Raw genomic sequence first — 25,789 nt, forward strand, 5'->3', positions numbered from 1 at the left:
TGTGGCTACTGTGGAAAAGACACAGGTTTCAATCCTCACTGGTAATACAGGATATAGAACAACTCAATCTAACTTTTACCTGCCTATCAAATGTAGAAAATTGCACTCAGTAATACAAGAATGCTGCTGAGAATGCAATGGGAAGGACTCAGTGGGGAAAGAGACATCAGATTTTTATTCTGCCTCCTTGTGGTTATTTTAATACAGTTTCACAGTTTTCTGTGGGATGTCTCCATTCATCAGTAAATATTTGCACAAAGGGAAGTATAAAGATTACACAGGGAGCTCTAAGCATGGCTTTCTGCTAAGTTTTGCAGCCTAAATAATACTCTTTAAACACAGCTTTAAAAAAAACATCAGGCACATATATTTGTACAATAACATTTACATTAATGGATATGGATGTGAGGTTTTACCATGGCTATACCTTAAGTGTCTTTTTCAAGCAAGTAGATGATTATTTCGTGCAGCTTGCAGAGTGCTAGGAAGCTGGAGCAGCTTGAAGCTGCAAATCTGTTAGCAGGGCCTGTTCGTTTTGAGGTTAAATGCTTCACTAGCTAGGGCTGCACAGCTTTTGCTCAGCACAGAGCACATATGGGTCTTTTTCCTGTAGACAGACCCATACACATACCTCTTGCTGAAGCTTTTAAAGCCAAGCTTGAGAAAACATTTTATTGAGGGCAATACTGGAATAGGCTGACACTTAAGTCCTTCTGAAACAAGAGGGGTAATCTGTGTTTAAACTTAGTCCTATGCTTTAATCTGCTTTTTTAGTAGTTTGCTATCCTGAACAGAGATAAACATAAGCATGTGCTTTCCTGAGTGAAACTCTGAAAACATTTACACATAGCAGTTGTGACATTGATTTATCGGTGTCAAGTCTAGCCCTTATCAAAGAACAGTAACACAAAGAACAAGCCTTACCTCTAGGAAATGAGAAGCTACTTTACTTTGCAACTATACTGTGTTGCATTAGAAAGTAAATCCTATACATGTGAGAGAGGAAAAGCAGTTGTATGATTCAACTATTTTACTGAAAATTATCCAGATTAGGGAGTTTCAAATGTTATATACTTGGATTTACATCTGGTTGGTTCTTTTGTGCTGAACTCTGAAATAATTGGGTAAATGTCTTTTTAAAGGCTTAGAGAAACGTCAGTCTTAATCTTTTGCAGCAGGGGTCACTATAAACAAATCTACAAAAACCTGCCAGCATAGGATACGTATGCCAGAACAGACAGAAAAATTACTGATTATAGATAAGGAATGGTGTCACTATAGGTGAACATGAGCAAGAAACCCAAACATTTATATATAGGTAATTTCTTTTAAATCAGTTGTACAGGCTTAGCCTATCCTTACAGGAACAGTGACCTAATTTCCAACTATTAATAGAAGAGAAGTAAAGTTGACTGCATGATATGTACTTAGACATTGGAATTTTAATGCAGTGCATCAAAGGAGTCAGATGATACAGGCAGTATTTTTATATTCTGCACAGGGTTGCACTCTAAGTCTTACAAAATTTAATCAGACAAAGTCTTTAAATATGACTTTTAAGGTATCTGCAGTCACAATCTTTTGTCCTTAGTTATACAGTGCACTGAGTTCCTATACTTACTTAAAAGTTGTTTTGGCACAAGAGTAGAATCTGATCTGAAATGAAAAGAATCAGAACCCTTTCTATTATAAATGACAATGTTTCATCTGAAAACCTGATGATCTATCATGATTTCATGCTCTCTAGTATTACATTAAACTACCCTTTGCTCAGCTCTTACTAGTACAAAACTCCAGGTGAATCAGCTCTGAGCCTGCAAACACTTGGACACTTGATTACCTCTAAATATGTGAACAGTCCTATTGAAGGTTGTGAGTCAGCTCCTCAACTTGTGTAAATCACAAGCCCTATTTAAATCAACAGAGCTGTGACAGTTTATATCAGCTGAAGATTTGGCACCAGAGGTACACCCATGCATGAAGACAAGTACATGCATAAGTCTCTCTCCAGGCCTCTGAAAGCTAAAGAGGTCAGGTAAATTCCATGCAAAGAGAGCAGTCACACTGCACTGAACATTATTGTGTTTAAAACCATTCCAGACTGTTAAACACACATTTATTATAAAGTCAAGATGAAAAATTATGAATTATTTAAGTTTATAGCACCTTAGTTACATTTAAGATGTTGCTGTTCCAAGGCTGGAGGACAGCTGGCTTGTAGTTATGACCACAAGTTACAAATATTTATGATACAAAGCAGAAGACCTTTTAGGGTAATGGAAGCTTGAAAGGCGGCTTTAATGTAGCAGTGTGCTTGCTCCATGCTTCTGGTGATGTCTCCAGAAGCCATCACCCATGCACATTTTTTGCATGAGATGGGGACTTCACAGGATCCTTGCTGAACACTAACTTAGAAGACATGGATGATAAAGGAATAGGTAGATACTGCAGGGAAACATAACTTTAGATGGAATTTTAAGGCAGGCACCTAACCCTTGTATGCTTTTTCCAGCACTAGTGTGCAAATGCTTTTAAGGAAAAACAAATTTTAGTGAGCATGGGTAAAGAACACGAGCATCCTGTGTCCATTGGGATCTACATGTTCCTATCTACTCCGGGGGCTGAAAAGGAGTGTATTTATTTCTGCGTCTTCTGCAGTATCTCAGCTTAACACAACGACGACTTCTGCTTTCCAAGACCCCCTTGAAAAAACCCTGCTCCTTGGCTAAACACCTTTCGAACTCCCATTCACCCAGAACCGAACCGGGTCACTTCTGCATCGCCGCCCTTCGTCCTTGGTTTAAGTGAAAGGCGGCTGATGCTCTCGCCCTGGGGCAGCCTGGGGGTCGCTGGCCCTCAGCCCCTCGCCCCTGACAGCTCCCGCGGCGGGGGCGGCGTGAGGGGCGGCGTGAGGGGTACCGGGGGCGGCGTGAGGGGCACCGGGGCGGTGCAGCGGGCGGTGCAAGAGGCGGTGCAGGGGGCGGTGCAGGAATCGGTGCAGGAGGCGGTGCAGGAGGCGGCGCGGGGGGCGGTGGCGGCCCCGCTCCGGCGCGGCCGCGCTTCCTGCGGCGCGGCGCGGGCGCTGCTTCCTGCTCCGCCCCGCGGCGCGCAGGGCGGGCGAGTCCGCCATTGCCGCGCCGGCGGCCCTTTCAAACGCGGCGGCGGCGGCAGCGGGCGGTGACGACGGGGGGAAGCCGCCGCCCCTCGCTGCGACCGGGCTGGGGCTGAAGCAGAGCGGGCAGCCTCGCCGTGCTGGCCTCGGCGCCCTCCGTGCCACGCCGCCCTCCGTGCCACGCAGCAGCGCCCGGCAAGCCAGGGGTTCGCTCTTGTCTCGGTTGTTCGGGACGAAACGAGCCTGTTCTCCCTCCATTCCCACCGCCCGGCTCCGGGACTGCGGGGGCGGACGGGCAGCCCTGGCTCGGCTGGGGCGGCACAGCTGGCAGGGACAGAAGGCGATTGAGAGGTGACACATTGCCGTGGTTCTCCCACGGAGCTGGTGCCCTTCCCAGGCGGTGAGGGTGACATTTAGCTCTGTTAGCCCTTTCTCTTGAACGTTCTCAACATATCTGAAGCAATTGGTGTCGCCAGGGAGGGAGCAGGGCTTCGGAGTACGTAAAGTTTATTTTCATCCCGGTCGTGTTTCCGGGCCGAAAATACATGATTTCGGGTGGTAGTGAGTCACCAAGCAGCAAACAATGCCTTGACCCTCTACCTCCAAGCCTCCAAAATGAATGTTTTGTTGTCATAAACTCTGTTGAGGCTGTAGCCATGCAGAAGTGATGTGTGTCTTCCATATCCTTTTGGGAGTGAAGACATGCCGTTTAATGAACAAGGATGAATGTGTTTCTGTGGGGCTGGTTTGGTGGACTGGAGAAAAGGAATAATTGCACACGGTGTAGCCATCTGTTCCTGCATCAGAAGCAGTATCCCCTGATTTTGCCTTCATAGGTGGTTTGAGAGCAGTGGATTGAGGAAAATGCATGAAAATGCACGTGTCCTCCCTTTCTTGGGCAGACCTGATTCATTTACAGGGTGCTGCATGACATGGGTAGTTCCTTTTCCTCAGTGGTACCGTTAATTATCGGAACAGGCATGGGATAGAGTGCACCTTCTAGGGGCACAGTCTTTGTGCTTTGCCTTTTTGATGGTACTTTGGCAAGTAAAAACAGTAGGTGCTGTTCTTACACCTTTTCCTCTCTGATTAGCTTTGAGGATTTTTTTAGTGTATGTGTGTACACTGTATGTCTCTATTTCTTTGTGGTTGTAATTTTCTAGTTAGTGCTGGAGGTTCCTAAATTGTGTCTGCTACTCCTTCCTCAGGCAGGCCTGACCGGCTTTGTGCAGGAAAAGTCCCTGGAACTCTACACTAGCTTCTCTGAGCAAAAGTGTCTGGGAGTTCTCCAAGGATTTAACCTCAGGAGGATTACAGTAAGTTGGATTTATATTTGGCAGTACAATTTAGCTGACTTATCTCTGCAGTATAAAAACCTGGAGAGACAGATTTCCACACAAGTGCCTACCACTGGACTGCATAGCATTTTTCCCCCTTGTTGCTGACTGTATGCTCACATTTTGATATTTCTTTTGCTTAGAATGTTACTGCAGTGAAAGTATCTTAAAATGACAAGAAAAATCAACCTGTTAAAACTCGCCTTATTGAAGTGGCCATTCTGCTTCTACTAACAATGGTCCAAAATTCCCTTGTCATATGGGATTCATATGACTCTTTTTGTCCTGCTCCAGCTGCTTCTTGTTATAAATGCTGATTTGGCTAATATTGTTAGACTTAAGAAGAAGCTAAACTGCAAAATTCTATTATTCTTGCTGGTTTATTTGTGACAGAAAAGCAAAGGCTGTAGAGCAAAGTTTGAGGAGCTTACTGCATAGAGGGATCCCTGTTTGGTAAGCAGTGTGTTGCTCTGGATTAACTGGAAAAGGGATTCAGAAGTTTCTGTGTGCTTTTCAGCTGGACAGTGCTTGTTGCAATTACTGAAATGAAATTAATTTCCAAGTTTATTTGTGATGGTGGTCGTGTTTTGGGTTGTTTGTTTGTTGTGTTTTTGTAGTTGCATTTTTGGTGTTTTTTTTTTTTTTTAATCCTGTGCCTTCAGGTAGGAAAATCTATGAGGGCTGTTTTTGAATCTGAAAATCATTGCTCTACTGATGGAGTTTTAAAATAGGTGTGTGCTAGTGCAGGGATTTTTTTGGGAGAGTTGGGTAAACGGTGGTGGGGAGTGAGAATTCTTTAACTAATTACTTTTAAAATGTTATTAATCTTCTCTTTCTGCAAGTGGTTGCTTATGCCACTGGAATTCACATAAGAATAAATTTATTTTTAATGGGTTGTGTCTTTGCATGAATAGGGAGATTGAAGAGAATAGCAGTCTCAAAATTAGATTTGGATTGCTCCTTAACATAATAAGGTCTTTAAAACCTCAGTCTACTTATATTCTGTGTGCAACCTAGACCTATTTGGAGAGAGAGACCAGAGAAATTTTTATTTCCTTGCTATGTGTTTTGTGCATACCCATATTAAGATACTGTTCAGTAAAGGATGAGAGCTACTTGGTCAGTCTTTATTCCTTGTGTGGCCTGACCCCAAACTTCAGTAGCCTTATTTTAATGAGTAGCTGACAGGCAGGGAGAAGTGTACAATTTACAGCCATCCAAATTGTGATGTGGAGCTCTGCATTGGATGCAGAGGATAGAAGTGGTGAGAACAAAATAGCTGGCAACTAAACTGATGCCAAACTATTTGGAGAGTGGGCCTAGAATATGTATTTACCTGCAATAGCAATTATATAAATAGTTTCAGCTCTTCTTTACTGGATAGCATAACAGCTCTGTGAATTTTGTTAATTTTTACCTGGAAGGTACTTTTGAAGAACATGCTGTAACTGCTGAGTTTTGTGGAGAAGCTAGGCTTTAGTGATGGAAGAGTGTGTTTCAAGTAATGGTGTTTCATGCTGTCATTTGGGACATAGACAAGCAGGCAAGTTTTGATTCCCTTGAGCAGAGGATCAAGGGTCTAGTGTGAAGGTTCAGCATTAAGGTTTCACCCTATCCTAGAAAAGCAAAAGGTCTACAAATCTGTACACAAATTTGAAATGAAACAGCAGTCAGGAGCTTAAGTATGTGGGCAAGGCCAAAGTTTCCAGGGCCTAGCTCGTGTTGCCTGCCATGGAAGTAAAATATTATTGGTGAGGTGAGCAAGAACTGTTTTTCTTAAAGAGCAGCATTGTCAGAAATTAAAAGGTTGTTGACAGTGTACATAAAATAAGAAAAGGTGTGTTGGCTGATGGTTACTGGCCAGATGTTTACTAGCTACAGGTGTGAGAAGAAGTGCTGGAGCAGAGCATGTTGAAGTTGAATATGACAATTGGCAAGCTGGTGAAATCCTAACCAGAGTGGCTGGATAACATGTGCACAGCTCTGGATACTTTGTGTTTACTTTCCTCAGCTGATTAGGAAACACCAAGTACTGTTAACATCTGTGATACAAGAAGGGAAAATGACCTGACTGGTATAAATAGGTTACTCTTAATTTTTCAGTTTTGTAATTGTCTTTTCCACAGCAATGGGATTCTTTTGGATTTGGAAAGGACTATAATTCCTTTCCTTGAGGTAGACACCAACTCCTGCTTAGAGTATGGTTAACTGGAGCTGACAGAAAAGGAAGTGTTGAAGTCGTTTTCCCACTGAGGCCAGTCTATCTGGAAAATAGAATGGGAATTAAGTGGCCAACTTCACACTGGCTTAGTCCCAGCATGCTGTGGGAAGGTGCATAAAGCTGTTCCCAGTTCCCTCAATGCTCAAGGTAGGGGCTGTGTCAGACTGTGGCAGTAGCTTATTGAGTGCCTTGTGATGCAGTCAGTGCATCTACACAAATGCCCCATGTGGAGCTTAAGGCTTTGCCTGTTTCTTGAGTCTTCCTGCCTTATTTCGGGGACTGTCTCCAGGCTTGTTTTCTGTATTAGTTATCTTTCATCAGTGGCATTTAGACTTGTTTCTTTTACTTCCTCTTCCCTGCCTCCCCCTCCACAGTGAATCACAGAAGGACTGTTTTTCTTAGTCATTAAATGTAGGTGTTTGCACACCCCAGCACAGGCAGATCAGGAGGAAAATTTAGCAGACAGCTGTCTGGCAATTTGAAATTAAACAATAAGTATTTCTGTGGGTTCCAATTAATTTATTTTTTTTTGTAAACAAAAAGTATATATGTAGTAGCTATAAGATTCTTTTCTACAAATAGGAAGTATGTTTATTTTGTTGTATTCATTATGAAAAGGGGAGGTGGTTATAATTTAGCCCCACCTTGCAGTGGAAATATGATTTTCTTTTGTTTTTTTTTTTCCTTTGTCATATCCCATGCTTGATATATATCTTACATATGCTTTTTTGGTATTGGCTTTTATTTTCAGCTGTAGAACTCCATTTAGGCTTCTGACCACAGCTTGGCTGTTCATGTAGAATTACTAAGGAGCTCATCTCCTTCTGCAGATATGGAGAGTTAGATAGGTCACCAGTACTGGATGTCAGGCGGTGCAATTAACTTTAAAATGCGAGCATTACTCTTGCCATAATCTTACTTAATGACACAAATGTTGAGATGTTTTGAGACTCCCAGCCACTTGAAGTGAGGGGGGAAATACTGGCAGAAAAAAGGACCTTCCAGATGAGGTTTTCCTTCTACTTGGGCTTCTGGGTAGGCTCCAGAATTTTCATGGTCTATGCTGAGTGTTGCAAACTGACAGAGATGTTTAGGGTGGTGTTAATCAGTATGAACAATGCTGACCTCAAGTGAGAGACCATGTGTATTGGTCTTTTCCTTCTTACTTGCAGTGATGAAGAAGCTGGTTAGAGTGTTTAAAAGCTGATCACTTTCCTGGAATACCCAGCTAATTGTATTAGCTAAAAAGAAGCATGAAGTGTTCCCAGCACCTTCAAAAGAGTGGATCAGGGATCCATCTGCCTTTGATGTTACCTAACTTTGGAAATCTTGGTGTTTGGTATTTTTTGTATCTCCCATTCACACATTGAAGTATGATATAAAAATGGAAACATTCTTTTCATGCCTCTGAAGTAATGTGAGTAAATAAGTAATTAATTCAGAACTGTGATTATGACTGTTTAGGTATTAAGAGCAAAGGAACACGGAGAAGCAGAGCGGCTGAATGAGTTTGGGGGTATCTCAGAACTGACAGTGAAAAGGCACCTGGGAAGCTGAAAAGGTGAGCAGTATTTTTTGTGTTCTTTGGAGATTTGTGTTTTTCTGTGGTAAATGTGTGTTCCAGCCAGTCACATTATGGAACTGCACAGAAATGCTGACCTGTTACTGACCAAGATTGTAGCTCCAAGAAGGTGCTTTGCAAGTGAGCCAATGGTGCTTTTTGATGTGACCCTCAATACTGCTTCTTCAAATGCAGTGCTGAAAATTGTCACAGAAATTTTTGTGCTGCTTTACAAGGAAAACTTGATGAAAGCCATTAATAACAAGTGTGTTCTAGTGCTTGAGCAGAGGCCAGAATGAAGTTGGATTAAAGGGCGTTTTGCCCTTGAGTTAAATGGCACTTTAGAAAATGCTTATCTGATATGTATTGTGCAAACATGGGACTTTAAGTTTCCCATTGCAGTAATAAGGCTGGATCAAAAGTCAAAGTATAAAAATATGAAGAGCAACAAAACTGTACCAGATATAGGTAAAATATGCTTCTGAATTTTGTAGTAATTGAAATAAATTAAAATATTTTTTTTACTTTTTAAATTTTTAAAATTTTTATTTTCTGGCAGATGAAATTTTGAGGCTACTTAACATTTTTTAACTGAGACTGCTAAATATGATTATTGAATTTCATGGGCTCAATGACAAAAATTTTGTAACTGTTCAACTGAAATACAGCTATTGTAGGTATGAATCTTGGGTCAGGAGAAAGCATGTGCCTCCCCTTTTTAATTTTGGTAGTTGTTTTATGCACTTTCTATATTCAAAGGAGCAGTATTCAAAAGAATAGCTCATTGCATACAAGCAATAATAGATAGTCCTTAAATGTAAAAATCTAGCTGGAAATGGACAATTGCCTTGTCCTGTCCCATCAAAACCATACATGAGCTCACTTTATTAGATTTTAAATTTATTTGCTATGCTTTTTAAATGGATGGAATAAAGATTGGCATACTATATGTGGCACACAATAAAATTTTTGCTAGAACAGCTTTACATGCAAGCTAAATGGTTACCTCCATGTGAAGAGAAAAGTAGTTTGAGATGTTAATGGTGCTGGTTTGTTTGCTTAGTTGAAAAGATTGTTGAATGTGTGCTACTGTGCCCTAAATTCTTGGATACTGAGAAAACCAAACTTTCTCTAGAGGAAAATTTGTGATTGCTGAAGACATTATTAGGGCACATTTGACAGTGAGCTGAAGAGAATACAGCTTTAACCAAATGTTACATTTCTCTCTTCTTTCCTCTGTTTCAGATGTCATCTCTGCCAAGGAGGGTGAAATGTGTAGCCAAAGCCCCTACATCAGAAGAACTACCTTCATTTCTTAATTCGTAAGATAATTTTTTTCCTTGGGATTTTTTTTAAAGGATTATGCCAAGCATGAGCAATTGTGTAAGAACAACATTCAGTTTCTGAGAAGTTGTTTAAAAAGTTTTCATGCATAAAACTTCAGTTATAAAATGCAAATTACTTAGGCTTCTTCATGGTCATACTGAAGATAGGGTGAAAGTGAGTTACCAGTTGTCCAAAAAGAGTCATGAGTGCAATGTGTGTATACATCATAAAAGTTGGTAGATTGTTTAAGCCATTAGCTCTGCAACAGTGTGAAAGATCTGTTTGTTGACTCTCTAGCTTTCTGTTAATTTTTCCTGTTCACTTTCTTTCATGCCAAAAACCACTCAAGACTAGCTCGCTAATGTATTTTTTTTATTATTCTCATAAGCAATATTGTTGATTCATTTGTTTTTCAGGACCTCTGAATCAGAGGAGGAAGAGGAGGAATGGGTGCCAAAAACTAAAATTGCCAGGAGAGCTCATTTGCCAAAGAAAACTGAGGCAAAAACTAAAAAAGCTGCCTCTCCACGGTCAGCTGTGGCTAGGAAAACAGTCAAGAAGGTAGCAATAAAAGAGGAAATGGTGAGTATCTATAAGAAAGAGACATTTAATTACTGCTTTTGGGAAGTAACATGAACAATTTTTCTGACTCTGGTTCAGTTGGTTGCCTGAGTCTCATCAGCTGATAAAATTCCACTGTTCCTGTGAATGTCCAGTATTTTGGATAAGCATGGCTTTGTTTAGAATTGAAGTGTCCATAATATAAAAGTCCTCCTTGAAAATTTTGGTCAATGATAATAGGATGTGGTTTTCCCTGGATATCTTTCAACAATGAAAATAAATAAATGCCTCTGTTCTTTCTGTAATATCTCAGGTTTTGGTATTGCACCTTTGTTTTCTTCTACCTTTTCAGTGTTTGGGCACCATAAAAAAAAGGCAGCCTGTGCTTACATTTCCTTTGATGGCTGTTCAACCCAGTAAGGATTGCAGTTTTATTATTAATATAGAACAGAGTTATATTGAAAATTAGATAATGCTGTCATCTATTAACTTCTGAGATCACATCATGACAGAAGCCAGTCCTTCTGACTTCTGAGGATGATCTCTGCAGAAAGTCAGTGAAGATGATGTGGCTTGTCCAGGTTAAACTGTATCTTGGCAGACCAGATCTCAGTTCCAGTTCCCACACTGGGAACCTAACACCTCAGAAGTGCTTCCCTGCCCTGCTGTTTCCTGTTTTCTTGACATGAATGGAGGCAAAGATTGTAGGTCAATGTCTTCTGAAGGAAGGTCATATTATTTGATCTTAATCAGAGGTCTGCTATGTGTAGTTGTGTTGTTTCCTCCATGCAAGATACATTTCAGATTACTTGATTTCTGGTGTTTTGCTGCCAGAGACATTACTGGGCAAAATGATGTCTGGTAGCAAATTTTTTATAGTTTAAATGAAATGTTGAACCATTTCGTAACAGTCAGTATTTAATATGGTTTTAATGTCTTTTTGGCAGGATGTATCCTTGCCTATTGCACCTGCAGAAGATAATAAAATGAAGCTTCTAAAATCTAAGGAAGAAAATGCAGGCATTAAACCAAAAAGTTTAAATCGAACACCAGAAGTGCCTAAGAAAGTGGAAATAAATTCGTTCCAAGGGATAAACCAAAACAGTTTAGTGAGTGATGAAAAACCCTCAACAAGTGTTCCTGTAGTGAAACAAGAGAAATGTGAGGAGGAGTTTACATTTGATGAACCACCCTCTAAAAAGATTAAGCTGAATACATGTCCTGAAGGAAAGCCAGTTAAAAATCTGGGAGGCAAAATAAAAGAAGAATTTGAAATGAACTGGGATATTGTACAGGTATGAGATATTTTCCTTTTCTGAGGTACCAATGAAACTGTTTCCTGCATAATTAGCACTTAGGATCTTAACATACAATTTCAGTCCTCTGAAGTTAAGTAGTCATTTAACCTCTGCTTAGGTTGTCATAAAATGTGTATAAATATAGATCTTGGTTGGTAACTGTTAAAACTTCAAACTTTTACATCATTCTAATATCTGCGACTTTGGGTGTCCTTCAAACAAAGCTTGCCTGTAACATTTTGCGTGGTTCTTCAGTATGAGCACATGGGATTTTTGGTGGATGTACACAACTGAAACTCCCACAGGAAGGGATGCGGACAGATTTGGAATGTTTGCGTTCTGTTTTACAACTTAATATTTAGTCAGTGTGGATCATTTAGTTGGGGAGACCCATTTGAGAGTGTTTACCAATTTATGGTTCCATCAGGAACGAGATTTGCCTTCCTCACACAACAGTGATAGCAAGGGAGATATCATTTTTGTTTTTGCAGGATTTTAACTTTGAAGCCATTCAGGTGGAGGTAGTTTTAGCATAGGTCTTGTACTGGAAGCCTGGGTGTGATCATGGAAGATTTTAATATGAATAGAATGGGAATATATAGGACATATTGTATTCATCATCCTTAGTACAGTCTACTTAAGAAAGCTGTAAAATTTTGTGGGTTTTCTCACATATTTATGGAAATACATATGGAGAGTTTGATCCTTGTGTGCTCTAAAAGGAGTGAATATGAGTGTGCAGATGTTATATTTTTAGGTTTCAGAATAAAACTTTTGAAAGGCTTTTGTATCAGCCCTTTATGGTAACAACAAAGTGAAGTGCAAACAAATAGTGGTGGTTAAAATGTTACTAGGCCAAGCTGATTGTATAGAGTGTCGTGATTCCATATCGATACCCTGTAACTTTAGAAAGCTCAATTTGTACAAATTCGTGTTTAGCTTCGCAAGGCTTGGTTTGTCTTAAAACTGTAGTATTGCTAGTTTCCTGTTACTAGTTGAGTGGGATTTGGATCAGCTCTGGCTTTGTGGGTTTTGTTTGTTTAGCTGAACCATGAGGTATGTCAGTGTTGGCTTTAAAACAAATGTCCAAATTTTCTGAGTTGCTGTGCACAGTTTATGGTCTCCTTGCTTTGTTTTATAATTTTGGTTTGATGTTTTTTATTTCTTATCTTTTTTCTTTTTCCCAAGAGGTACTGCTTCCTACATTTTTTACTGCGGCTACAAGTTTCTGGAAACATTGGTTGCTGCATGTCTTGCTGAAATACTGGGTGTGGTGGCTGGATGCATGAGAAGTCTGACATCCTGTCTTGGGGAGGACAGTAGTCTCTGCTGGACAGTGCAATGTTCTGGGAGTGGTTTTGCATGGTGAATGAGAGGCTGTTTAAAGCAATCTACCATCTCTCTTTAATGTGGTTGGGTTTTTTTTCTCTCCTGTGGCAGGCCTTGTCAGAAATAACAAATGTTGAACCATGGGTATGTGCAAACTTAATTTGGCTCTTTCAAGAGGAAAACACGATTCCTTTTATCGCTCGGTACCGAAAGGAGCTCATCAATAACCTGGAGGCCGACACCTTGCGAGAAGTGCAGCACGCGTTGGAAGAGCTACGGTAAGCACAAGAAGGGGTCTGGGTGGGAGGTGAGCAACAACTGGCTGCTGCTCCTGTGGCCCTTGTTTTACCTCCTTGTACACACTACAGCTGTAAAGGAACTAATAAAGAAAATAGTTTACAACTGAGGTAATTATGCTTGAGGCCTATCTGGAGTTTTCTTAGTCTTTTTGGGAGGTTGGGTTTTTCTTGTTTTTGTTTGTTTTTTAATCTAAGTAACAAGAAATCTAGAATTATTAATTGCCAAAGAAAAACTAGCATCTTAATTTCTTTGCAGTTTATTAAAACTGCACAGAAAAACTTGTACTAAAAGAGTAGTTAATAGTTGCTGGAAATACCTAGCATGATGAAATGGAAGCTCCACTCTTAGCAAAAGAATCACTAAGAACCCCTTGGCTCCCTGCTTGGATCAGGGAAGCTTCTAGTGAAGAGCCCTTCTTAGATTGGAGTTACCAGGAGATGTGGTTAGACTATCCCAGATCACTACAGGAAAGAAATGATCAGCAAAGCTTGTGGCAGTGGGTGAGACTGCTTTCAGTCCATCTTATTTTTGAGTGACCCTGTGTTCTTGAGACAGCAAGGGAATAGACAGGTCAGCTGTTCTGTCTGCTTGGTGTCGTCCTCCTTGTACTCCCTGCTAACCCCTACCAAGAGATCCTTTCCAAGGAGGGAAGGTGGCCTGAGAGAGTTATTGTCTTAACAAGTAATTAAATAATAACAAAATACCTCTGCTGCTTGCAGTCACTCCCATGTATCTTACTGAAGACCTAGGAGTTTAAATCTGGTAGCCTGTACTGGATGCTGCAGAGCTATTTTGATATGAGCTCTATCTGTAAGAGCTCATGAGTGTGAATTTATTCTAAGGCCTTTTTATTTGGCTTCCAGGTCAGTAGTATTACAGAAGTGCATGGAGCAGTAATTACTATCAGTGTTACTTGATGATTTTTCTTAGAACTACCACAGGATATTTTGATACAGTTTTGAACTACCTGAAGAGAGAGAAAAATTGCTAGAAACTTTTAAATTATCAACTTGGTTTATTGAAGGTTAACATGAGATATAATTTTCAGGGGTTTCAGAGAGTTTCAGCCATGTAATAGATGAGGTCACAATCAATAGACATTTTAATTTACGTGAAATGTGACTGTTAACATTAATTTCTTGCATTTTAGTACTGTTGCAAAGAAGACACATATGATGATACAGAAGTTGAAGAAAGAAGGAAAGTTATCCAGTTGCCTTTTAAAAGGATTGCTAAATTGTAGAACTTTGGAAGAATTAGACCACGTGGTCAGTACTCTAGTCTTTCTCAGATAAGCTTTAGTTTAAATGTAATCTTGCATTACTAAATAGTGCATAGCATGGTTGAAATACTTCGCTGCTTTTTAATAATTGGTTTTGCTTTGTTTGTTCTTTTTGTTATAAGTCTGCACCTTATAAAACTGGGAGTAAAGGCACCAAAGCCCAGAGGGCCAAGCAGTTGGGATTAGAGCCTGCTGCTCTCTCCCTCCTGCAGAATCCTGTGGACCTCAATCTCTTTTCTTACATCAGACCCAATACCAAAGGTAAGTGCTGTACTTCTTTGAGGAGTAATGTTCAAAATGTCTGGAAATATTTTAAGAGGGAAATTACTTTAATTGTTCTGATGTTGCTGAAAGTTAGGCAACTACTTGAAATTCTACAGTGCTTTCAGCAACATGTGATAACATGTTAACACATTTATGACTCTTCAACCTTTCCTCTCTTTGTACTGCAAATAGTAATAACTATGGAAAAGAAATTACATAAATCTGGAGACCTTATAGTTGACATCTGTATTTACTGGTAAGGGGGAATCACACCACACACCTGTGACCTTTCCATTGTTCTACTTGAATTCCTGAAGATTCAGTGCTGATTGTACAACAGGTTTATGCTCATAGTCTGTAGAGAAGGAAATGTCACCCAGCAAAGTACATCTTAATAAAAATTGGCCTAGGGGATTGGGAGTGAGCAGGAGAATTTGTGTCTGAATGACAGCAGGGATTGAAAAAGATGTAATTTTTGTAATTTGAGCAAGAACTTTTAACAGCATGATTGTCACATATAGATTACAGAATTGTGTGTCTTTGTGAATGCAGTTATGGGTGGATCTGTAGGGGGCAATCTCTGACAAAAAAAATGTGAAGGTTGCTGCAGTCTTCTGTATCATGTTAAAATAGAGGTGTACTTCTATTCTTCCCCAACACGTATTTTTTTAATTTCAGCATAAAGGTACTGAACCTTCTTAGTAAGGCTGGCTCTTACTTTTCCCACTTCAGTTTATTTAAGTATTACTTATAAAATTCTGCTAATATTGCAATGAAAATTGGTTACCAAATATTCTGGTTATTAAATTACTGCATTTCAGCATACATCACTACTTCATACAGCAGTGTATTGCAGCAATGTATTGCATTCTGGTGCAGCCTAAAGCAAAAAAAAAAAAAAAAATCTCTGTGAAATTTCAGATAAATTATTTAGAATATATTCAAAAGCAAGTGCTGTTTGTTGCACCATAAACATTAGTTTTTGGAAAGCAGCACACTTATTTTCAGTTCTGTGCTAAAAATAATGCTTAGGTTTATATAATGGTCTACCTTTGAAAGACATCAGAAGTTATATACATCTGTGAACTGGGTCACTTTTATCACTTTGGGAGCCAGTTTGACAGCTTATATACAACTTGAGATCAGAGTGATTTTTTTTTTTTGAGCAGTGAGCCATTTGCAGTACAGAAAATTTTCATCAAATCCTAATGTTTTGGTTCTTTTAAATTCTCAGTGTTTTTCTACTTATCCTAAAAATAAACTGAACTAAAACCAGCAGTTCATGTTTCAAGGCCCAACATTGAAAAGTTAAAGAAGCAGGCTAACCAGAAAACTTCATTCTTCTTTTTAATTATATGCATAATCAAAAATTTCTCTAATTATACAAGCATGTGCTGGTGGACACAGTAAAGTGTCTGTGTGAGTGGTGCTTGTTGAATGGGAGCTTTTCCATTGTTTCCCAAATTCTGACTTGTTTGGGGCCTGTGCTATCTCATTCAAATAATCTATGTGAGTGTCTCAGTCTGTGTTCAGTATGATGCATGTCTTCAAATTCCCTTAGCTTTGTGTTCTGACATCACTTCTACCATACTAATAGTAACTTATAGGTGTAAGGATCCAAAATTTACAACTTCTAATAGGTTTAGGCATTTAATAATGTATTCCTATTCTCACATTGTTTTTCTTTCTGGCAGTTAAGTTTAGCTTCCTCATCTTAAAAAGGGGAAAGAATTTTTTTAATAGTGTGTAACTTTATAGCCTAATCAGAAGCAGGGTTCTGGGTTCAATGAATAGGTAAAGTTGTGCAAGCTGTTAAAATGGTGTAAATAAAGTTATCCATTAGGCAGCAGAGTGAACAGCAACATGTGTTGCAAGAGACAGTTAATGCTGCATCTGCCAGCTCTAGTCTTCTTGCTGTTTGTTCTGAGGCATTCATTACTGACTCCTGCTAGAAGCAGAGCTAGATATATCAAATTAAAATACAAGATGTCTGTTTTATTTCATTATCTCTGCTTCTGGTCTAATTCAATCCATTTGCTAAGGAGACTTAGGTGCTTCCTCTTTTGGCCATTTGAATGGGTTTTGTGTATTGGAAATAAACTGAATGATTCTCTTATCTCTCCAGAGATATGAAGACATTTATAACTGCATGTCTTTGAAGACATTTTATTACTTCAGTGTTTCATAGGAGAGGTTGATGGTACCATGACCTCCAAGTGGTGTTGTGCTCATTCCTGCTACAATACAGTGGAAATATAAAACTGTTCCACAGAGAAAAGACAGGATTACCTGCAAAGACTTGTAGGCAATTTTCATACCAGTAGCAAAATATATAGAGTTCTGCTGGAGTTGCTCATTTTATTAAAAATTCAAAAATTTTAACTTTTTCAAAAGTTATGTTTAAATATCCAGTTTTACTGTTGCACTATATAAATGTCAAGATCTGTTAGCATGTGAAAATAAATATTTTTCTCTAAATTTAATATAATTTGGACTTACAATAATGCACTGGTCACTTCAGGCTCATTAAAAATATAGTTTCAGATGTTTTGGAAAGGAAGCTTTAGTTTATAAAAAATTTAAGGAATTGGGATTTTTTGAAATCTTTGCAAGCCAGTCAGATACCTTCATTCAGTTTCCTTTCATCTTGTGTATGTTTTCTTAGTACTTGAACAGTTGTGTAAAGTAATTTTATTAGTTTTTTCTGTATTATTACCTGTGTATTATAGTGACTGCATATTCTATAATTATTTTTCATCTAAGGGCTTGCAAATATCCAGGAAGTAGAGGCTGGAGTGCAGCATATTTTAGCAGACATCTTTGCTAAAGATAAAGATACACTGGATTTTATCAGGAAATTGTAAGTTTTGTTCTTACTTTCTAAATTTTCTTGCTTACATGGTAAAATGCAGTCTCCTAGTGGCAGATAAAGGACTTTTTCTTAATGATGTGAAAACTGTGTTCCTGTAAGATGGATTTAGGGCCATTCCAGTGTATGTTCATTAGCCCTTCTGGCTGTCAGTGCAGTAGAGATCTGCTGTGAGCATGGCATGGTGCTGTAACTCCCAAAGAATGAAAAACTCTGCCCTGTGTGTGGCAGATCTCCCTTTCAGTTAGTGACCCATAAGAGAGTTTTCCCTCTTTGTGCTTTCTTCAGGCTATAACTCTTTGGAAGTGATTCTGCTTAAGCTGTTCTTCCAATAGCTGATTTGACACCAGTTAGTGTAATGAGTGTGCAGTGATGGTTGATTTTGGCGTTGGTAGCCAATAAGGCAAACAAATACGACTGTTTTTAAAGCGGGACTTACTGATACTTTAATTTCTTTAGCTGAATTTAAGTTTTCTTACATTACCTGACTTCAGTGTTGTCATGTCTGGGGAGTTGATGTGACAGGGCAATAGTCACTTGTTATTTTATTTTGTCTGCTCTGTGCCATCTGGGGCAGAGAGGAGAGTTATCAGAGAACATGCACCACCTTAGGAACATGCAGAGTTGCTTTGAATCAGCAATAATTTCAGTGAAAGAGGTTGTTTAGTAAGGGATGTGTTGTCATTATCTGACTGTCACTTTGGTTATTTTGACCACTGGAAGTTCCATAGTTGAATACTTAGTGCTTTACAGAGGAATCCTATTCATCTGAAGTGTGTTGTATGTATGATAATCTCAAGGGGCATTCAGGATTGGTTGCCATTTTTTTTTGCAACTTCCCAAAATTTGTTATGTGGATTTTAACCCATATCTGAAGTGCAGATGATGGCTTTTAAGTTTGCATTCCCTTGAGGAGGAGGGCTGTGAGCAGCTTTTTCTGCTTGAATATCTTCTCTTGGTATATTATGGTCAGTACACATTATGTCAACTTAGCATGAAGTTAGGTGATCCAGTTCTGCAGGTAATTACAGTTAACATCACTTGTAATTGAGCAGACTCCAAGCTTAATTTTTATTTGATCTATGCAATAATGACTTGTTACAAGCTTCATGCTAAAATACCTTATAAATATCTGATTTTCTCCTGTTCAGGTGCCATCAAAGGTACATTTCCATCCAGTCAACTTTGGCAAAAGTGTCGTCCAAAAATGGAAATGAAAAAGATATCGATAAATTCCAACTGTACCATGAGTTTTCTTGTAATATAAAGAATATTCAGCATCATCAGGTAAAACTTGTTATTTTAATGTTTATTTCTTAGAATTTTAACTGTAGTAAATGTTGCTTTGTTTTTGAATTGTGTTGCTTAAAACTATTTCTAAAGATTTTTTTCTTTACAGTTATCACAAGTATTAGAGGCTTTCAAATTCTTGAAATGTAGAAATAAGCTCTTGATCTCTGTTTTAAGAAACAGAGCAAAGGACTACTATTTAGTACCCCAAAAATGGGTTTGTTTTGCAAGTCATATTTTTTTTCTTTTGTGGAGCATCTTTGGTTATCCTAAGCCCTAAGCTTGGACTTATATAACTGGATAAAAGAAAGGAGGGCTGAAGCAAACCTACTAGCTGATGGTTTGTCAGCTAGACTACCCCTGTCACTGAAGTTCCAAAGCAGGAATGTGATGCACTCTATGCAACTGTCAAGACCTCTGCACTAATAACTAATCACCAAGTGACTTATCTCTTGTTTTATTTACAATCACCTAGCTTAAAAAAAACAAAAACAAACCTAGCAAAAACCAATTAAAAAAACAAATGAGAATCCCAAACAAAAAACAAACCATAATATCATAGAAGACAGACCACTTAGATGCTTCTAACCAGAAATGTCCTTTTCCTTTAGAAGCCTCTGATATGCTCTCATTTTTTCTCTGCCTTCCATTTGAAACCAGTGCATTTTGAATTAATAAAGGATTAATTTATTACAAAAAAAAATTACAACATAGGCTAATTTATAAACTGTTTTTCCCCTTTCCAATGTGAAAGGTGTTAGGTGAAAGACTAAATAGCTACTGTTGATTTCAATGGGCTGCTCTTGATGAGGTACCTGTAGTTTTTCTCTTTGTAATAAGTAGTAACATTTACTATACTTATATTAATAGTTTTTGGTGAAAAGTTGCTTCTAGAGGGTTGACAAAAGTTGATAGAGCAATGTAAATACATGTTGTGTTTCCTGGGATGATGGTATGATTTCTTGTCCAAGGCATCTTTTTTTTTTTTTTTTTTTTTTTTACTTAAGGAAAACTTAGCTACAGTGAGGGCTAAAAACTATTTCCCAAACCTGGCGAGCACTTTATGTGGTTGCACTGTTTTATCTAGGATGTGTCCTTAATTTGTCTGTTTGATGTTACGATTAGCTTGATCTGCTTTGGTTGATTCTTCCCTGCTGCTAAAGTGAATACCTCTTTCTTTACCCATTCTGGCTCTTCAGAGAAATAATAAGCACTGATTTTGCAGCTGGCAGATTACAGAATCGTGGGATGGTTTTGCACACTTGTGCTGCTTTTTATCTGTATATTTCTGCTGTCAACCATTCTAATACATTGTATATTTCTGTAGTGTGAATTTTAGAAGTCTGAGCTACTTGTGCTGCTTCAGTAAGGGTTCAAGGTGTGACAGGGCCCTCTGTACTAGCTGAGCAAAAGATGCATTTTATGCTAGTTTCTGACATGTGAAATTTGCTGTATTGTAAATATACTGTAACTTTTCATTTCTGTTTTTGGTTCTTGGGTTCTTCTTTTTTTCAGTTTATCTTTCTCCCTTTTGTCTTTTGATACTGAAATAAGGAGAGATTTTTTTTTTTCTTTATCTGCCATTTCTTCATTAAGCTTAAACACTGGTATTGTACTTTTGAAAGTCTTTCTCATCATAATTTTCTTTGTTACTTGACCTTATTCCCCTACTGATGCAAATTGCCGTTTTTTAATGTCTTCTTTTTCTTGGGTTCCTTTTCAATACCTAAAAGTCTATTTTTTTCTTCATCTAAGACTGTGAAGAGGTAGTTCATTTGTGCATTTAAGAACTGGTAAAAATATATTCTTTAAGAAGAGAGCTCAAGATGCCTTCAAGAGAAAAATTCTCTACTTCGGCTCAAGATTATTAAAAGAAGCTTATGCCTGAAAAAGATACAGGAAAGCCTGAACCTCAGAGTGATTTGTATAATTTACTAATCCCCAAGAACTTTAGGTTAAATAGGTTTCTTTGAAGAACAATTGTAAAACTTAGTTCTTTGAAGACCTTCTCTACTGCTATCATGACTGCATACAGACACAGTGTTCTGAATGCCTTTAGGTAGAGACAAAAGTCAGCTTTAAATCACCTGTTTTCAGAGTTGCAAACACAAGATTCCATGAAATACCTCACTGAAACTTGTCATCACCTGAGTATGGAAGTACAAGTGCTCTTAAAGACCTGGGTACAACCCTAACTCTGCTCTGGCTTAGATGTGAGTATAGGCGGTGCACAGTAGCCTGGCATGTTTCCTGTAGGAGAACAGGCTGTGCCTCTGTGACCAAAGCCCTGGCAGCTGAGAGTCTGCCTTGCAGCACATGCTGCAGTGAGTTTAAGTGCTGTGCAGCAAGCTGTGCTGCAGCTTGGTTCTGCTGTAGGTTTGGGTTACTTCCTGTGCCACTGTCATTTTGCCTTGTTTGGATCCTGAATTAATCAGGATTGGTGTGGAGTCAGGTTGTTTGAAAAAGTTAAAATGCTAAAACTGTAATGAGGAAAAAATTTTGTTTTAGTCAGCTTTAAAAGCTGACTCCAGATTTTGACGTGGTCAGATACCCCGTGGGTGTTTCCAGCTGGAACGTTTTGCTAGCAGGAGGTTCAGTCACAGCTTCTTCCTTTGGCAACGAGGAGAACCTGACTGGACTCTTTTAGGACATAGCTGAGAAGCAATACCAGCACTGTCATAACTAAAGGAAAAAAAAAAATCTTTCAAGAGTTTGAGTTTTTGACTAACTGTAAACAGTTCAGTGTTTGTGTATGCCTTGGGGTTGCTTTCCTGTATTTGGAGGTGACTGAAATAGTGGGAGGAAAAGAATTCATGAATAAAGTGTAGCATTTGAGGCAAGTACTCTATTTTTAATCTCCTACTTAAAAAGGAATCAAAAATTAAAGTCCTTGGCAAAGTATATAGAACTTACTCTGTGAGTTTAAGTCAATATGCAACATATAAGAGAGCTGTGCAAAATGAAGCATGTTGTGTTTTTAGGATAAACAGAATGAGGTTTGATGAATCTTGTGACTGGATCATATTGTTGTTCTTGCTTTCTCTGAAAAATGTATGTTGTTTCTAACAGCCGTTGCCCTGGATCTGTTCCAATCTCATATAAAAACAGTCTTTTTCCAGAATTGAAGACTGCTTTGTGACTAGAATAGCCTCATTTTAACCTGTTACTTAAAAAACCAAACTAAACAAAAAGAGCCTTATTATATTAGAGGGAGAAATTGAGTAATTCTGTTCTTAACTGAGCATTTATTGGATGATAATTCTTCTCTGAATGCATCACTTAGAACAGGTTAGGCAGATTGTTTGAGAATAAAAAATATAAATATTAGTGATTGCATTAACAGCTGGTTTAAGTTCAGGTGACTGACACATTCTGCAGATGGAGTGCCAGGAAACAGAATGTGATGCAAATATTGACCCTGCTGACAGCATGCTGAATGATGACAATAAAATTCTATCACATATATTCTCTGTTGTGAGCATCACTTTGATTTCATTTTAACTTGACATTTAGCTTTCTCTCTTTTTAAAAAGTAAAGTCAGAATAAACGTGAAAGCATTTGATTTGTTAAAATCTGTCTTTATAATTACTACATGAAAACATTTGCTTTGGCAGTCAAGGTACCAGATGCTATAATATTTCACATGCAATCTTTATTATTAGCTTTGTTGTTCAATGATATGTCAGGCCTGGTATGTCACAGGAGCAGTAAGGCTGAGGAATATAAATTGGTACTATGTCCTGGAGTCATTTTAAACCATTGTATTTAACATATGTGACATGTCTGAGTTAGCTAGTGATTGAATTAAAGTTCATGATTGACACAGGATGCTCTGTTGTGACAGTGCTCAGGGCCTGCTACATACAGCAACATGTGTAGTCATACAGGAATGTCAGCTTCCATCGGGTTTCTTTCTTTGGTAATTTTCTACTTTAAAATACTTCAGAAGAAAACATGAAATTCAAAGGTGTGCATTTTATTTGCTTCTGATTATTATTCTGTTTCTAAAATCTGCTGATCACTGAGTTTTCTTAGTTTTAAGGTGAGTATTCAGTGTCTCCATGGTGAGATTAGACTAGGAGTTATCCATCAGAATCCTCCAGGATCCACCACTTGCGATGTGATTCTGGTTTTAAATGTAGAGTCATAGCCTTCCATGTAAAATTGAACTCTGTGTGCAGGTAACATTTATGCAACCAAATTTAGCTTTAGGTCATGACTGTGGAGTTAAGTACACAAGACTGTCAGAAGTATGTGCATATGGTTTAAGGCTGGAGTGTTACTGTAAAGAGAGTGAGTTTACATCCTTTTCTGCTGTTTCTGAATTAGGCATGAATAACTGCATTCATCCTCTTTCAAATTAAGCTGAGCACCTTTGTGTCACAAGTTGTGATTCATAATTAATTTAAAATTTGGATTGATAATGGGAAGAAAAATAGAATCTGAAGCATAGAAGTAACTTTTTCTGTTTCTGATGTCTAGTTTTGATTGGAATCACTCTTCGATTAATTTACTGACTTTTAATTTGGGTTATTAAATAAGATTATTCCACCACCAAAATTCATGCTGTCTTGCATTATAAATGTGCTTAAGATTAAACTAGATCCTAAGATTGCAAACTCCAGGAAAAATGTTATGCCATGGCATAATTTAATCTGTGTTTAAATTGTGGATGTTATCTGTATGTGCTAGTACTTTGTGAACTGATTTACTGTACCACCATCCTGATTTGCTGCAGAATGTCAAGCAAGTGCGTACACAAATGTTGATAAGTTTATCTTTTGGATATTTTGTGTGTCATCTGTCTCTGCCATTTATGTTTGCACTTAGATTCTGGCCATTAACCGAGGGGAAAATCTGAAGATCCTGACAGTGAAGGTCAACATTCCTGACGGGGTGAAGAATGAATTCTGTTGGTGGTGTGTCAATGAAAGGTCTGCATGGATACATAGTCTTACAGAAATCTCTTTTCTATAGGCAGCTGCATACTGAAGTGTATCTCATTTGTCTTGTTACATTAAGAGAACAAATTAAACAAATATTTATTAGATTAGATGAAATTAGCAAGTGGGTAATTCTTACTCTGTATTTCCAACTGCTGTAGCATTATGCTGAAAAGATCATGCCTTGGGCTTTATTTGCAAGTTATGGCATCCTTCTTTAAGCAGTTTTTTTTAATTTTTTTTTAAACATATGCAAAGCTGATGAAATGTCAATATATTTCCAAATTGTAGTCTATATTGCATCCAGTAGCTTTTACTGAAAGGACTTGTTAGAATCCAATAGAGCATACTCCAAACTTTGAAAAATACCTTCATATGCCCAATTGCAATGATTAAATAGGGCTATATCAGATTTTAGGTCTGTGAAGTACATAACTTCAAGTTTCACAAATGTAAGGAATTTCATGTTTAAAAAGAACTTAATGAATTTAACAGACGAACATAAATATAACTGCTTTCAGTGCACAGCTCTCACATATTGTGTGAACCATCTCTTCCATTTTGATTTCTGTTGAAGTTAGAAAACTGCTGTAAAAACCAGATTCTTTCATTTCTTACTGATTTGTTCATATAAGTTGCCTGGGATTTTTAAGCCTGTAGTGAGATATTTAATCTTGCATAATTTTCAAGGTCTTTTGCAAAAGTTCAGGCTAACTATACGGGTTTTGTGCAGTATCTGTTAGTTTTTTTTCTTGGAAGCTGTACTTTGATGTCCTCTGTTGGAGAATATTGTGAGCTAAACAATGCATCTTCCTTGCATGTATAAAAAATTACTTTCTCTTTCTTAGTAGTTTAAGATATTGGGCGTTGTTCTGGTGGTGTCTCAGAAACGCCTTCCTTTGCATTCTAAAAATGAATAACCAAAAGGAGGGAAGAAAAATAGGAAGAAATGCACCTTTTAATGTAGAAAACTAAATACAGTGATACTGCTTTAGCATGTATCTTTTTCACAACAAGTCCAAGAAATGGATGTGGTAAAAGTGTTCTGTTTTATTGTAGAAATTTAATAAGGCTGTTTTCCTCTGAAAAGTAAGAATAAGGCTCTGAAAGTATTAAAATATTTTTTGGCCAGATACTGTTACTCTTAGATCATAGTATGCTAAGTAATTTTTTTTGTTTCCAGGAAAGTATCAGGAGTCATAAACACACCTGTTTCTTTCTACTTTTAGTACTTATAACAGAATTTCTGTCCTCCCCTTAAGATGTATATTCTGTAAGCAGAACAAAGCTGTCAGTTTCGCTTTTTCTGCATCTATGACAGAATTTGGAAGCACTGCGGACCACAGATAATGGAACAGCTTGTCACTGCTACACAAATAAAAGTGGGATGTAAATTGAGATATTTTTGGTTGGTTACCCTTTTGTGAGTCATCCTGTGATAAGAAGAATATTGACCTTGGAAATGAATACTTATTAATACTTAGCACTCATAAGGCTCATGGTTATGGCTTTTTACTATTTAAGGACACTTTTCCACCATTATAAAATTTCTGAAGGAATAGTTTTAGTACATCTTTGTGCATTAACATCAAGGACAGATTCTGATCTTCCTCCTTAGAATTACTATTTGTCAGTTTGATAACACAGTTGTCAATATGTTATCTGCCCTGCAAGCTTTGAAATGGTTGTCCAGGGGTGGAATTTGCATTATTTTCATTGCATTGATTTGCTGGTTAGAGCAGAAGGTTAATAACTTTTTTTTTAGTCAATGGTTTCAAGACTTTGCAAAGGTATTAACTAATTTGCTAGAGATCGCACACAGAATCAGTTGCAGAACCAGAAATGCCAGCTTGCTACAGAATTTGGCCAGTATTTTAGCCAGAAAACAGTATCACCTACTGCCTAGTGGATTAGTAGCAAATATTCTAACCTTTTTGTGTTCTTCTGAGACAAATTTTTTAGCATTAAGTGCTCCTGCAGTAGAAAGTGAGTTTGGAAGACAAGAATTCCTTATTGCATTGAGCTCTGTGTAGATGCTGTCTAAGAATATTGTACATTTTTTTGCATGTTCAGAATGTTTATTAGCCTGCATAAG

The 25,789-nt window shown here is 38.1% G+C and overlaps 1 protein-coding gene across 8 annotated transcripts in view; it reads left to right on the plus strand.

The window, feature by feature from the left end:
- Positions 1–3,110: 3,110 nt before the first annotated feature.
- Positions 3,111–25,789, plus strand: part of SRBD1 (S1 RNA binding domain 1) — a 123,872-nt gene continuing 101,193 nt past the window's right edge. For 2 of the 8 annotated variants that reach the window (XM_085575927.1, XM_085575932.1), the window contains exons 1-12: positions 3,111–3,512; positions 4,321–4,428; positions 8,135–8,231; positions 9,477–9,553; positions 9,974–10,139; positions 11,066–11,413; positions 12,857–13,023; positions 14,196–14,313; positions 14,450–14,588; positions 17,355–17,451; positions 18,612–18,747; positions 23,582–23,685. In XM_085575927.1, coding sequence (XP_085432053.1) covers positions 9,477–9,553; positions 9,974–10,139; positions 11,066–11,413; positions 12,857–13,023; positions 14,196–14,313; positions 14,450–14,588; positions 17,355–17,451; positions 18,612–18,747; positions 23,582–23,685 — 1,352 coding nt within the window. In that variant the 5' untranslated portion in view covers positions 3,111–3,512; positions 4,321–4,428; positions 8,135–8,231. Of the gene's footprint in view, positions 3,609–4,320; positions 4,429–8,134; positions 8,232–9,476; positions 9,554–9,973; positions 10,140–11,065; positions 11,414–12,856; positions 13,024–14,195; positions 14,314–14,449; positions 14,589–17,354; positions 17,452–18,611; positions 18,748–23,581; positions 23,686–25,789 lie in introns of all 8 variants that reach the window. The other 6 variants (XM_085575929.1, XM_085575933.1, XM_085575931.1 and 3 more) reach the window with 4 other exon arrangements.

The sequence above is a fragment of the Lonchura striata genome, chromosome 3, assembly GCF_050655825.1.
Source record: "Lonchura striata isolate lonStrDom1 chromosome 3, ASM5065582v1, whole genome shotgun sequence".
Lineage (NCBI taxonomy): Eukaryota > Metazoa > Chordata > Aves > Passeriformes > Estrildidae > Lonchura > Lonchura striata.